General features: G+C 39.8%; 1 protein-coding gene across 5 annotated transcripts in view; it reads left to right on the plus strand.

The window, feature by feature from the left end:
• FNDC3B (fibronectin type III domain containing 3B) overlaps positions 1–14274 on the plus strand; it is a 296648-nt gene that overhangs the window by 269703 nt on the left and 12671 nt on the right. For all 5 annotated transcript variants that reach the window (XM_039865044.1, XM_039865045.1, XM_039865042.1 and 2 more), the window contains 2 exons: positions 11438–11604; positions 14023–14150. In XM_039865044.1, coding sequence (XP_039720978.1) covers positions 11438–11604; positions 14023–14150 — 295 coding nt within the window. The remainder of the gene's footprint in view (positions 1–11437; positions 11605–14022; positions 14151–14274) is intronic.

The raw sequence follows: 14274 nt of genomic DNA on the forward strand, positions 1-14274 counted from the left end.
TTCTATTTGTGGAATAATTTTCCTGAGTTTAATAAGATGAAACTTGGCCTAATTTGAGTTTGAAAATGACCTTCCTTAGTGTCTTGAAACTGAACTTTTGTAGTGAATGGCCTCTTGAATCCAAGCATTTAACTTTGGACTTGACTTATGAGAATCGGGAAGAAATCATTTCAGTTGGATCCAGAATAATATTTATTATTAGCATAGTCTTTGTCAGTTCTATCCCTTGGAGGTCCTTTAGGACTTGGTTTGTTCAGTTGAAGGGGACAGTGTCTTCAGAGTGGCACCTGTCTTTTTCATTGAACTTATTTTGCTAGAATGGATTCTAGTCGTGAGTTTTGGAACAAGTGCACATATTCTTTAGCATATGCATTGATTTCAATAACTACTGACAAGTTCTTATTATGGATGTGGCAAAAAAGAACCAGATGTAGATTTAATTGTGATTTTTTAATCAACCCTACTCATCATTCACCGTGGGCATTTGAAAGTAGAGCTGCTGATGTCTGAGTTGTACAGCTGTCCGTAGTCAGCTATGCAAGTAATCTGAGTCTTAAAACATTTTGCAACAGAAGCACAATGAAAACTAATAACTCCATGCTTGGTAATTGTCAGATTAAAAAGTTGAGTCGATTTTGACTGCTAAACTATTGGTCTTTTTCTTCATCCATAAAATAGAGTTTGGACTAGAAGATGAACTCTTGAGATCCTTACCACCTTTTTCACCTTAAAGCAACGATGTTGTATGTAGATCATTTGTAAGCTAAATCCTTTACAAAGAAAAGTCTCTTATAAATGATTATGGCTTGTTATCTCCTTTTTCATATTTTAGCTTCTGCTTTTAACAAGTAAAAATAGTAAAAAAGTTACTAACTTTACTTAAGAGTCCAGAATGCCTTAGGTTTTATATCTGTGATGTATTGGTTTGTTATGTTTCTTTATATACCTCTCAATCAAAAAAGCTGAAATGACCCAGAGATTTTAAGTATAATGTTTGGCCAAAAATATTTCAAATTTTATAAAAATAACTTCTATTTATTAAGCACCTACAGAGTATCGGACATTGAGAGCTTTTGTCTACATTACTTAGTTCTTGAATAAAAAGTGAAGTATTTCCTATGATGATAGGATTTCTGCCAAAGCCTTCCACCATCTAGGTGAAAAAAATATATTGCTTTTGGTAAATTGACTTGATTTTAACTTATGATTATTAGGAGTTTTATACATGCAAAGAAAGAAACTATGCTTAAGTACTGGATAGACAAAGATGACCAAGGTAAATTCCTGCCCTTCAGGAGCTCACGTGGTGTGGGGGATAAGTAGAAGAGACAGATACATTCAAGCAAATCTGGATGGAGGAAGGCTTTCTCAGATTGACAATATCACAGAGTGTTGTGGGAGGAAAGAAGAATGGTATCTATTGTGAGCTGGTTGGGTTGGGTTTGGTTGAGTTGGGTTGTCTTAAAGGATCCTAATCTTACAATCTCATGCAAAAGAGCTTTAGGATGGAGTCTAGTGGTAAGGACTCAGGACTGGACGGAAATCAAGGATGCAGTCTCCAAAGCACAGAAATGGGCCCTAGGTCTTTCTCCAAGTAAATGATGCCTCTTTCTATTCTGATACTTTTACAAATGTCTCTTCTTAAGTTTGGAGCTGTTGCATGTCAATAGCAAGGATCCCAAAAGGGCATCTTTCCTAAATCCCTGCCTCAAACTAAATCAACCTAGAATTCATCTGGAGCACCTGGACTTGCTATGGTGAACATTTTCCCCCTTGAACCGGACATTTGTTTCCATGTATTCAAGCTTTTGACCCACGGATTCCTAGTCTAAGGTCACTGGCTACATATTAATGTGACAGCTTCAAAGCCCTACTTTATATTTACAGGACTAAGTTTATCCCTAGCAATTAGATTATGATCTCTCAATCATAAATTTTTTTCTTAAATTACTATGATGTGCTAGGTCTTATGAGGTATGTGGCCTGCCTATAAGGAGCTTATCTTTCTGAGAAAACAAATTAATCTGAAACAATGAGTAGATAGCAGAAGAGAATATTTAACTTCAACAGAAAAACTAAAATTATATTAGTTTGGCCATAGAGCAATTACCAGTATTATTCTTAGCAGATCTAATACAGATCTGAATGTCTTTGGTTCCTGTGTATGCAAAAATATACATATACCCAAAGTAAACATTTTCATAATGCTGCTTTAACCTAATACAGGGTTTACAATAACAAAGTCAGCTCATGCATTTTAAGATTGTAACGCCTTACTGATGATTTTGAAGATGCATTTGTCTGTGTTATTGAAATGAAATGTCATGCTGCCCTAACAGAATTTGAGTTGTTACTGAACCTCATCCTGACCCGCATGGGTCCATGTTCCCGATAATTGTACACAGCACTGAGGCAAGAGGAACTAAAGTTCCAGGAATACATTTGTGGTTAATCTGTTGTTCAGGTTTAGTCAGACAGCCAGTGTATTTTAAAATAAGGCTCCAGCAAAATGAGGACGGGGAAGAGGGCTCTCATAGAGTGGATAATTTACCACTTGCTCTCCATTTAACTCGGCATTTGTGCCATGACACTTTTCCTTTCAACTGGCAAAATTGGAGGTGCTTTGTAATATGTACAATATGACTGCCCATTTGCTGTTAGAGAGGGACAGAAAACAATCTGCATAAGTAAGCCCTGAAAAAATACACACAAGGCGACTTATAAAGGTGGCCAGGGTGTATAAGCACTGTGGGGTGAGTGAACTTCCTTAATGTATGCCTAGTGCAGAACAAACTCCTGCTTATATTTCTCAGAGCATATTGCTGAATTAAATAGCTCAGGGCCACAAGAGACCCTCAGGATTAATTTCCTTTGCGTCTCTGGAATAGTCCCCGATTCACATGATCACCCTTGTTAGATGGCATTTTGATATTGCCTTTAGTCACTAGAAGGCAATTGTTGTTCTTGACCAGAGTGTCAAATCTTTTATAATCCCAGATCTCTTAGTGAGTTTCTAGATGACGAGACGTATGTCCCTGCTTTAGTTTCTCCCTCTACTAAATGGAGCTATTGATGCCCATCTCCAATCCCTGATAAATGGAAAAAAGCATTTCTGTTTCTTAGAAAAAAGAGCATAAAAATTCAGCCTGCAAATAAAAATAAAGACTATTGCCAGCTTAGTTGATTTCAGGATAAGATGTTTAGACACAAAAGCAAGAGGTGGTAAATGAACTTTTTGAGATCTTATTGGACCAGAAGTAGAATTCAGATTACATTTTTTCTTTTATTTGAAAATGGAATTGGGATAGCATTTTCCTCACCATTTTTCCTAAATCAGGTAAGATTGAGGCAAAGCCACTAAAAAAGAAGTAGGCAAACAGAAAGAGTGGGATTGGAAGACTGGGAAGAGTATCCTTAAAAATGAGATTCACCGTGTATATTTGAAAGCAGAGTAGAAGAATGGGAAGCTTCGAGGTTCTTGGGTAGTGTTTAGAGATTCTAGTCATCTCTTTTTAATATATCAATAATTTAAGTACAGTTTGAATGAAAAAAAATTGAAAGTAGGAATTTTATTCTACCTAAAGAATTCCATCAGTAGCTATAGTGACATTTTATTTCTTAGAAAAAGAGCATAACCACAAAGTATGACAGACTCATCACTCGCAAGCCAAAAGGTCCAAATGCAGCTGGGGACAGGAAATTAACTCTTTTTCTCATTAGTCTTTTGGAAATCACTCTTGGTACCTGTGTGCCCAGTCTGCAAACAGGGACTCTCATTAACGTCAAAACCAGTTTAGGAAATGTACGCTCCCTGCCTCAGGTGTCCCCACATGATGCCATCTGCTTCTGCATAGACATGACAGGACTTGGTGTTCTTCGTGAAGTGAGGGCACGTACTATTCATACCCGTTTTGAACATCCTCCATTCCTAAATATTACTAATGTAGGAAATTTACACACACCATGAAGTTCAGGAAAACTAAAAAAATAAAGGCAATGACATGTCGTCATTAAGGAATATAGTTGTACTGACCTTACTAACAGCTGTTGATTTGTGATATTGTGAAACATGTTTTGAAATGTGCCATTTGCAGCCTTTAGTAGAATACAGGCCGTTTTAGGTCAGTAGATTGGATTGTTTTGAGGAGTTGATATTAATGGGCTGCTGTTAGTCTGTAATGGCGACAGGATTATGGTATAGCACAAAAAACTTAGCATTATCTCTTATTCTACTGCAAATTTAAGTTGTAAGCGATCCAGAACATCTTTTGAATCTATCTTTTGAAACAAAACTGTTTTAAAGAAATACATTTTAAACATCTTTATTTTTTTTCTCTAAAATGATTTACAATAAACGTTTAAAGATGTAACATGTCTAAATTTCTTCCTTCAGTTGTACTTTAGTGCAAAAAAGTCATCTTTCAAAATGTTAAAGCCTAAAATACGGAAGTTAAAAGTATAGCCACCCCCTAGATTTCTTGAAAATGTCAAGAATCTTTTGTTTTGCCTTCTTAGTGTATATTTAATAAGGAATTATAGGATTTACTTGGTCCTTTTATTGGGATCTCAGAAAAATTTCTGCCAGATGAACAAGACAGTATTATCCCAACTGTCTTAAAACTCAGCCTGGGGAGTTATCAGCTCATTCAAGTTCACAGTAAAGGTAACAGACTCCTCATTGTGGCCAAGGTCTTTATACCCACCCCATGGAGTACTCTGACAGGCAAGCAGAATGAACAGAATCATTTTGTATTTACAGATATATAGAACTTTTTTTTTTTTTAAATCGCTGATAAATTACCAGCATTAAAACCCATGTGTACTTGTTACCATCAAAGTGTTTAGTTTCAAGAAGACGTTACAGTCAACAATGAAGCAAGTCAGAAGCAGAACCATAAAAGAATTCATTTATACTTAATACTGTAAACTTACAGTGACCCAACCAACCTTCTGCCTTGTTTATATTTTTCTTCCAAGTAAATATTTTTTGTGTGCAATAGCATTTATCTCCATTTTTCCTTTCCCTAAGTAAAAATCCCTAAATTTCCATTAATGGACTGCACTTACGGAGGACCCAGTGCTCTCATCTCCATCTGTTTTCAGCAGCAGTTCTTGGCCTGGGTTCCCTGGGACAGGGAGGATGGTATTCACATGCACAGCTTTCTTTCCAGCTCAGGAAAGCCTAAGCTGGAAAGTTAGGATGCATTCTGAGGACATCCTTCAGGCTGCTGCAGCCTTGACAAACAGGGTAAATCATTCATAATCTTTGGTGCTCTCTTATTAATGACAAGTACTAGGCATCTCGTAATGGGTTCTTCCTGCATTATCCCATTTGATCACAACAGCCTCCTAAGAGGTAGGCATTATGATCATACCCATTTACAGAGAAGGGAACAACTTACCTGGCTCTGGAGCCAAGATCACCATTCAGTTGAACCTGAACTCAAACTTAAGTCTGCTGACTGAAAGATTGTTATTACCCACTGTACTTTGAGTCCTTGTGTCAATGGGGGTTGGGGGCAGCACAACAGTGGAGCCCCACAGGTGTTACCACACCTGTCCTCTTTGTCTTCACCGGAACCCTGGGTTGTCGGCTGATGCCTCCAAAGGTTACATGGCCATGGATAACAGGAGTGAAGATGGAGTGGAAGACCCCTCAGAGGCACTGCCAGTGTGGGTCCAGGGTGACCTTTAAAGAGTTGTGATACCACAGGAAGTCCCTGCGGCTACATATGCCTTAGCCTGAACTGATAGTAAAATTACTCAGTGACTTTATCGAGCATATTCTGCATTCCAGGAACCATGCCACCTGTTACACATATATTTCATTAGCACAGGAGCAGTAATGTAATAAAAATAACAGACTGAACATTTTGTTTTCACTCCTTGGTCACCAAATTAGATTAACTCATTTCGGGAGGGAGCTATATGTCTACCACAGGCCATAAGAGACGTTGCAGAACATCACAAATTCAGATGGACCCGTTCCTGCTAGGATGTAGACCTGGTAATGGCCCTAGTGACCTGGAGAGAGGCCTGTGTGGCAGGAGTTGAGAGCCACAGCGGTCCTCAGGGTACGTTAGCCTCACCTGAATCCTGAGAAGTGATCTGTGGCACCCATGGGACAGAGTCTAGAGCCACTAGGTACCATGTATTGAACTCTTACTATGTGTTGAGCTCAGTTCTGGGCTTTTTACCCACATTTTTGGATTTGACTCTTGAAACAACCCATGAGGTGGATACTGTCCCTGTTTGCTTAACAGGAGTGAATGTTTTGACAATAAGGGTCAGAGCTGAGATTTGTGTCCAGTCTTCTTGGGTCCAATTCCCTCTGCTTCCCTTGAGGGGAGAAGGGAAAGGTGGTCTAGTCTTTACCAGGCAGCACAGACGAGGGAGAGTGGCCTAGGGGAAAGCACATCTCTCCCCACTCCCACCCTCAGAAATCAAGGGATTGAGGTCTCTTGAACGAGAGGTTGTTCTTTTGTACTGTCTTTTGCGAGTCAGGCACCCCAGCTGTCCTATGTCCTCTTCATTCCTAGTTGATTTATTCTTGTTCCGGGATCTCCCTTCCCCCAGGCTTGGACGGCACACGCCAAGGTAGTAGGGATCAGGGCCTTCAAGACAACAGACTCCTGTCAGCGTCTGGGTGTGACTCAGGTCCCAGGGCCTGTGGTACATGAACATGTGGGGTCTAAGCACTGACCCTGGGTATGCTAAATATAAGAGGGAGGGAGAGGTGTCAGAAAAGCCGGAGGGCTGCTCTCCTCTTCATGGCAAAGCCATGCTCTAAGCTCAGAGTGCTTGGTTGCATTTGAAATACAGAATCTTCAATCATGTGCCTTAGGACCTGTAGCACGTTTAATTCTATCACCAAAGGCCTCTGGCTTATTAATGAATTTTAAAACAGAGTTGGTCTTTAAAAACAAACAGATTTGGAGAGAAATATTAAGTTGGTCTTTGTAAAACAAATATTTGATGAATATTTTTAATCTCTCTCCCAGTGGTTCTAGCCACAGGGTGTGCTAACCTTCAGAGCCTCCTAGAGAGGCCACTGTGCAACTGGTATAAATCACTGGCTGTGAGAAAGAAGATTCTTTCTTCTCCTGCCTCTTGGAATGATGGAAAATAATTACAGAATTGGAGTAAAAGAGGGAATGTATTCTTTTTTATGTCGGCTTGCCTGCTTTTTATTTTGTTTTGGTTGGTCTTTATTGTTTGAAACAGAAGTTTCTGTCAGCATGTACAAAAAGGAATTCAGGATCAAGGACATTTATTTGAGGCCTACTCTGCATAGGGACTTTTACATGAGCTATCAAATTGAATTCTACCAGGCTGGCGAGGGAGGTGCGCTTGCCCAGCTGTCACCGACAGGTCCCAGTGCAAGAGAGTAAACAGTCTTAAACAGCCTCGCTGATGGAACCCCCAAGCTGGTGGCTGAGGCTTGGGCTCTAGGGCAGCCTCTCTCACGATGCAGCTGACTTTCCGCCCGGGAGAAAAGTCAGTGATGAGGATGGTGTCTCAGAAAGGAGAATGGAGTTTCTTCTTTAAAATCCTGTCTTCTCAGCATTGTAAAGTAATTATAAGTAACACATACTGAGTGATTATTATATATCAGGACTATTCTAAGCACTTTTCTTTCATTAACCTATTTAAACCTCACAACATCTCTATGAGGTAGGTTCTGTCATTATCCTTATTGCACAGAGGAGAAAACTGAGGTCTGAAGAGGCTAAATAAGTTGCTGGTATCTCATGGTCTGCAGTGCCGGTTACAGAACCCTCATTTGCAGAGAGCGCATCAAGAACCCAGACAGATGTAGAAGAAACACACAACCAGTGTTACCCCTTACGGTTTTTCAAAATTAAAACCCTTAAAATTAGACTCAATGCCAAACTGGCTGTTGTCCTATGAAGATTATATTTTCAGAAACCTAAAATTGAGAGGTAAGAGCATATAAAAGATTTTGTTCCCTAATTTATAAACTGATTCATATGTAGAGTTTAACTAGAGTCTATGTACTTGTGCATTTAATAAATTTCTTTGTTAAAACAGTAATATAACATAAAATTAGAAATAACTGTGATAAATGATTTCTATATTATAAAAAGCATTAATACCAAGTCTTTCTCATCTTTCACTCCACAATCTCATTCTTGCAGTTCTCTTTCTGCTCCTAGGTTTTTACTTCCTTAACCCGTTTTCTTCCATTTCCCAAGAATACTCACTGACGACTACAGCATTTACCCCACGATAACTTGTGGATTACACTCCCTAACCTTATCCCCAAAGTTTGCCGTGAAATATCTCTCTTTTATTATTATTTTCACATTGCTCTAGTATATCGATAGTCTTTGGAAACATGACATCTTTCTATTTACAGCATTCTGTTTTTAGTAGTGGTATTTCCATTTACAAAATATAGTTAATTCTCGATCGCTGAAAATGTCAAATCTTAGAAAATGTCACATTCCTATGCGTGATGTTAACATCGTTCTCGAACAGTTGTTACCCGAAGATTCATTTGCTGATTCCGATATGTATACATTTCTGTTACATTAGGATTAGAGACAAATTCTGTTTAGAAATAAGTCCAAGAACAGTTTTTATATTTTATTTTTACATTGAAAACCAGTCAGATTTGCTTCAGCCTCAAAGAGCATGTTTATGTAAAATTAAATTAACTCTGACAGCGAGCTGCACTTTTTCTAAATGGGAAATGGATTAAGGAGGAGGAGGGAAGGGGAAACTTTTTTAAAGTGAGAGAAGGATGAACTTTTAAACAGCGTGCAGACTTGCTGTCTCTGTCTGTAATGTCTCTCTGTGGAGTGAGACGACTGGGGAGGGTCCTCAGAAGACTGGCCACAACAGCCTTGTTCATTCTCATGTCCTTCTGACCTTGGGCCTGTACGTCCACCTTAAGACATAGGCCCAAGAAAACCCAGTAAATCTGTTTCTCTTGGTGGGCACTTAGTGTAAGATCGACACTGTTGATACTTGGCTATCTTGGAACATTAATCCCACAACTCTTAGGGTTCCTGATGTCTTGCCTTTCCATCCCCATGCCCCTTGCACGCAGGAGAGAGCCTGTGTCAGGCCCATCATCATCTTCTCTGTACTTGGTTAATTATATGACATAGGAATTCGCCACCATCTGTTTTAGCTATTTCCATACACATTTTGAGAACAAAATAAGAGAACTCTTTCCTCTTCCCCTACCCCAGAATTTCTTCCCATGCCTTTTCTGGGAGGAGGAAGGTCAGACAAAGCAGTGATGGCTTTTATCAGAGCAGCAAGCAGATCATGATTTATTATCGCCAGAGCAGACAGCAGACAGTACACTAAATTAAAGGACCAATGGTTAGTGACATGCTTATTCTCCGACTGACAGGTATATTAACTTATTTTCAAAAGGAAATACTCTCTTTAGAGCAAGGCACGACAGGGAAACAGTGCTGTTTTAGTCTTCTCTAAACTCCTTTAAAAAACAGGCTTTATTGTAAGTTTGTAATGACGTTTTAGTTCTTAAACCATGACTTCCATTTTGTGGTATAATTAAGGGCAATTACTCCAGTTAGAGATTCTGGTCCAGGTGAGGCTGAGTTAATAAATTGCTGTTTGCCTCTAGCATTAGCAAGGGTATTTTCATTAAGGTGGTGGTGTGTCAAGAGCACTACATAGGTTGCCATGGTATTTGTGGGTTTCACCCTGGACTCTGGCTTTCTCTGAAAATAAAAATGTTTAGCCTTCAGTAAAAGGTGCTTCCTTACAGAGCAAAGCAGAAGGAACACTTAATAGGTGAAATGACTGTGGCTCAGAAACCCAATTGCAAAGGCTGATGAAAGCATGGATATTTTAAAATAAGTATTGACTCACAGGTTTTGTTTTAAAAAGGAGGGGGGTCGTTTAATCTATATCCATCCATGCATCCATCCATCCTTCCATCCATCCTTCCATCCATCCATCCTTCCATCCATCAGGACTATTCCTCTAGCACATAGAAAAGCTTCTGCTTTCCTTCAGAAAACCCTGCCCACACACAGGACCAAGTAACCCACAGGGATTAAGTCTTATTCAGCTTTGAAGCCACGGAGCCTAGCACACAGCAGATGTTCAAAAAATGTTTGCTAAATGAATGCATAAATTTTGCTTACCCCTTAGGCCACATCAGCCTAAGAGTCAGACATTATGAATTGTGATTCTATCACTGACCTAGTTCTAGTAGTAGCAAAGAGTGGATTGTCCTCAAATGCTGTAACAAAGCACTGGAAACTGGAAGAACCATGTGGCCAATGTAGGAATAAGGCATTGTGGTTGGATTAACTTATATAGTGGTTCTCAAAGTGGCCCCGGACCAATAAGATTCAGATCCTGAATCTACTAAAGATCCTGGATAAGGTAGGAGTCCCAACCCCCAGTTTATGGACTGGTATACTGGTCGGTGCCCTGTTAGGAACCAGGGCCACCTCAGATCATCAGGCATTAGATTCTCATAGGAGCACCGGTCCCTGGTGCCAAAAAGGTTGGAGACTACAGATTATGAAAAATTATGCTGTTTCCAAAATTTTACAGTTAACTATGAAAAAAATGATGATATATATTATCGTTAAAAGTAATTCAGTTTCATTGTGAAAATATTAATTTTTCAAGACCCTGGAGGAAAAGAGTTGAAATGTAAGGCCTTGTTTTGTTTTCTTTTTTGTTTTTTTAATCTCATGGCTTATATGCTATGTCTCATGGAAATATTAATTAGCAGAGAAGTATAAATATTTTGTCCTGGTTCAGAAGCTGCTGGTCTAAACTATGTCAGCCCACCTATGAGGTTTTTTTTGTTATTTTGATTGCTCGATTCTGAGCAAAGTTTTGTTGTTTTTTTTTTACTTTTTACGTATCTCAAAGATTTATAATCCTAACTGTCTTCTTACTAGTTTGGGAAAAGAGTTTTGAAAGCTCGTGGGAAAATAAAGGTTAAAATTTAGGAGTTTTATAGTTAAACTTCAGTTATTTAGAAAACTCAGGTGAAGAGGACATTCTATTTCCCAGTTGCCCATTTGACATTAACTTCATTGCCTAGTACATAATAGAAGGTAGGTTAACAGTATCAGATTATATAGATACTACAACTAAAAAATTTATTTATAAATAAAAGCATGAACAACTGATATTTCTAGAACTTATAGCATAATTAAAAGGATCTCATTCTAAGCTTTATATGTGCCTGTTTGTTTTTCTTTTATGTAAAGATATCTCAGACACTAAACTATAACATAGCAACTGATTGATTATTCATTCAGACTATATGACATTGGTCCGTGCTGCCTGTCTTTGAAGGAGGTGGGCAGCAACATTGGCCTAATCTGTTCCACTGGTTTGTATCATCATTAATTTCTTGTCAGTAATAAAAGTTCAGGTGGCTAATGGATTCTGCTCCTTCCTCTAGGTTTATTTCCATTTACAGAGGACCCAGCCATACCTACAAGGTCCAAAGACTGACAGAATTCACATGCTACTCCTTCCGAATCCAGGCAGCAAGCGAGGCTGGGGAAGGGCCCTTCTCAGAAACCTACACCTTCAGCACAACCAAGAGTGTTCCCCCCACCATCAAAGGTTCGTGGGCAGTGTGTTCTGGTACTCCTCTGTGAGAGTGAGGAGACACCGGAGCTCAGAGCAAGGGGCGCAGTTCTGAGTAAACTCTTCTAATAGTTCTAATATCAGCAAGATAGAATCAAAAGAACTATCTAAAAGAGAAGGGAGATGTGGGGGGCGGGGAAATGAAAGTCCTAAGAAGAGAATGCCTACCAGTAAAGACTTTTCTCAATGATTATTTAAGACTTTTCTTAAATGATTATTGCAAATAATCAAAGAAACAAACCAGAGTGACAAACTTTAGTTAGAAGGGTGAATTTCTGTTGTAGCACTTAGGACAGTAACCACAGAAGTTTTGAAAATTTCCCTTCCCGAAGATATTCAGGAGGAGCAGAGGTTGCTATTCATCTTTGAATGACCTTGGAGCCTAGAGATAAGAGACTGATTAGGCAACTGCAGCAGCCTGTCCCCTTGGCCCTCAGCTCTCACTGTGGGGAGACGCCTGTGGCAAGCTGCAGCAGTGGCCCGTTCTCCCTGACTATTCGTCTTGAGGTTTGTGCGTGACTAAGTCACTCTGTGCCCCTTTCATAGGATCAGAGAGTAAGCAAAAGCAGCTCTGCCCAGGCTCTCTCCACCGGATCTCCTGAGCACTCTTCTCCCATTTCCAACCACAGCATCATGGCTTCTGCACAGCTGCTCTCAAGGCAGGGCTGACAGCCACAGGGTGAGGCTGGCTCAGCCTTTCTCCCCCAGCCTCGAGCCTAGGCCCAGCTCCCTCACGGACTCCTGAGCTGCGCCCCTGCTCACCCCAGTAGTGTGATTCCTGTGAAGGTCCGTACTCCTGTCTTTGAAGGGGGTGGGCAGCACTGGTAGCTTTATAAAGCTGCCCAGAATGACCCCGAGGCTGATGGATAGATAAGCAGCCCACCGGACCCAGGTTTTCTGTGGGTAAAAGTGAGGGTGTGCTATCGTACTTGGATGGCTAGGGCTGTGAGTACAACCTGTACAAAAGATCCTATATGTGAGTGGCTCATTTGACTCACTGCTTCCACGTGGAAGAGCTCTATGTCGGCCACCACCAGAGCAGAGTTCATTATATGAGGGTGAGGGGACTCCAGGACCTAGGTCAGTGTCTAGCTTGAATCCTGTGAAGGTTTGTTTCCCATAGTTTCTTGCAGGGCACTTTATGGTAAATGCCTTTTCCCTCAGCAGTCCAGAAACTCTTTGACAATTGTTTTTACATGTGTCTAAGAAACTAGTATAAATGGATGGACACATGCAAGGCATTGCTGGGTCACTTAGACAGTCAGTGCCCCAGCCCTTTGCTACAGCTTTGCCTTTCAGCATTAACAGAAGAGATTCCTGAACACGCTGTGCCAATAGGTGTGTTATGACGAGGAAGGTTTGCCGGTTTACCAGTTAGCAAACTTAAAGGGCCTTTCTGTCACCAACTTTGCCTCTCAAAGTGTGACTGTTAGCAGAAATTCATTTCGTGGAAGACAAAACACTGAACTGATGGCATTTGTGTTTCATGGTGCATTTACTTTAGGACAGTTTCCTCACACTGCCACATGATCAAGTCTCCTTCCTTTTCCCCTTAGATTCAGAAAAGTGCTGTCTTACGCAGGAGGTCTCTTTAGTCTGATCAGATTCCTTACTTATTTTTTTTTTCATAAATTACTTGGTGTTTTGGCCAACTAATTCCAACTTTTTTTTTTTTTTAACGAAAACCTTTATTTTTCTGAAGCACTATTGTACAGAATTATAAGTAGAAACAATTATCTCTAAAGAATTAATTTCATATAATTAGAAATTAAAGAATAAAGAGGTTCAGAGAGCAGTTACACATTCGAGTTACAAAATAATAAACTAAAAAATATACAGTAACTTAATTTTAAAGGCTTTCAATGCTGTCCTTCCTCTGAGACTTATCTCACATGTCACTGCTCCTCAAATCTTCCTTAGACTCTCACACAGACTTGGCTTTTCCTTCTCTGTGACTCCATAGCATTATACTTGTACTTCTCACTTTAATCTGCTTTATGTTTCTTTTTTGTACTTGTCTCATACCTTATTCTCCCCTTTCCTCAGATCTTAATTTCCCTGAAAGCAGGTTTTATTGTACCTATTTTTGCTTTCCCCAAAGTACCTGGCTCAGAGCCTAATCGTAGAAGGTTCTCAGCGGCTATTGAAAAAATGACCAAAATTCAGTCCAGGCCTAACAGTTATTAATAGGATAATGAACAAAGAATTTTTCACCAAGTGACTTGCTAGTCAAGGAATATCTTCTCCGTGTACCTTGCTGGTTGTATAGCGGGCTGGGCAAATAAACTCCCCTCTCAGGGCAGGTGCAAACTCTTACACTCTCTAATATTATCAAAATGTTGACTTAATGTGATGCTTTTATTTTGAGCTTAGATATATGGATTTGTATTTCAGCACCTCGAGTAACACAGTTGGAAGGAAATTCATGTGAAATTTTATGGGAGACGGTACCACCAATGAAAGGCGACCCTGTCACCTACGTTCTGCAGGTATTGGTTGGAAGAGAATCTGAGTACAAACAGGTGAGAACCAGTGTGCATGACACATGTGTGGCTTATCAGAGTCAGATTTGCTCCTTGCCCCTGCCTATTGCCGTGACTGGTGGGCTACATTTTTCTTAAAAATCAATTGTAGAAACTGTTTAAC

This window comes from Pteropus medius, unplaced genomic scaffold (genome assembly GCF_902729225.1).
Source record: "Pteropus medius unplaced genomic scaffold, Ma_sr-lr_union100, whole genome shotgun sequence".
Taxonomy (NCBI): Eukaryota; Metazoa; Chordata; class Mammalia; order Chiroptera; family Pteropodidae; genus Pteropus; species Pteropus medius.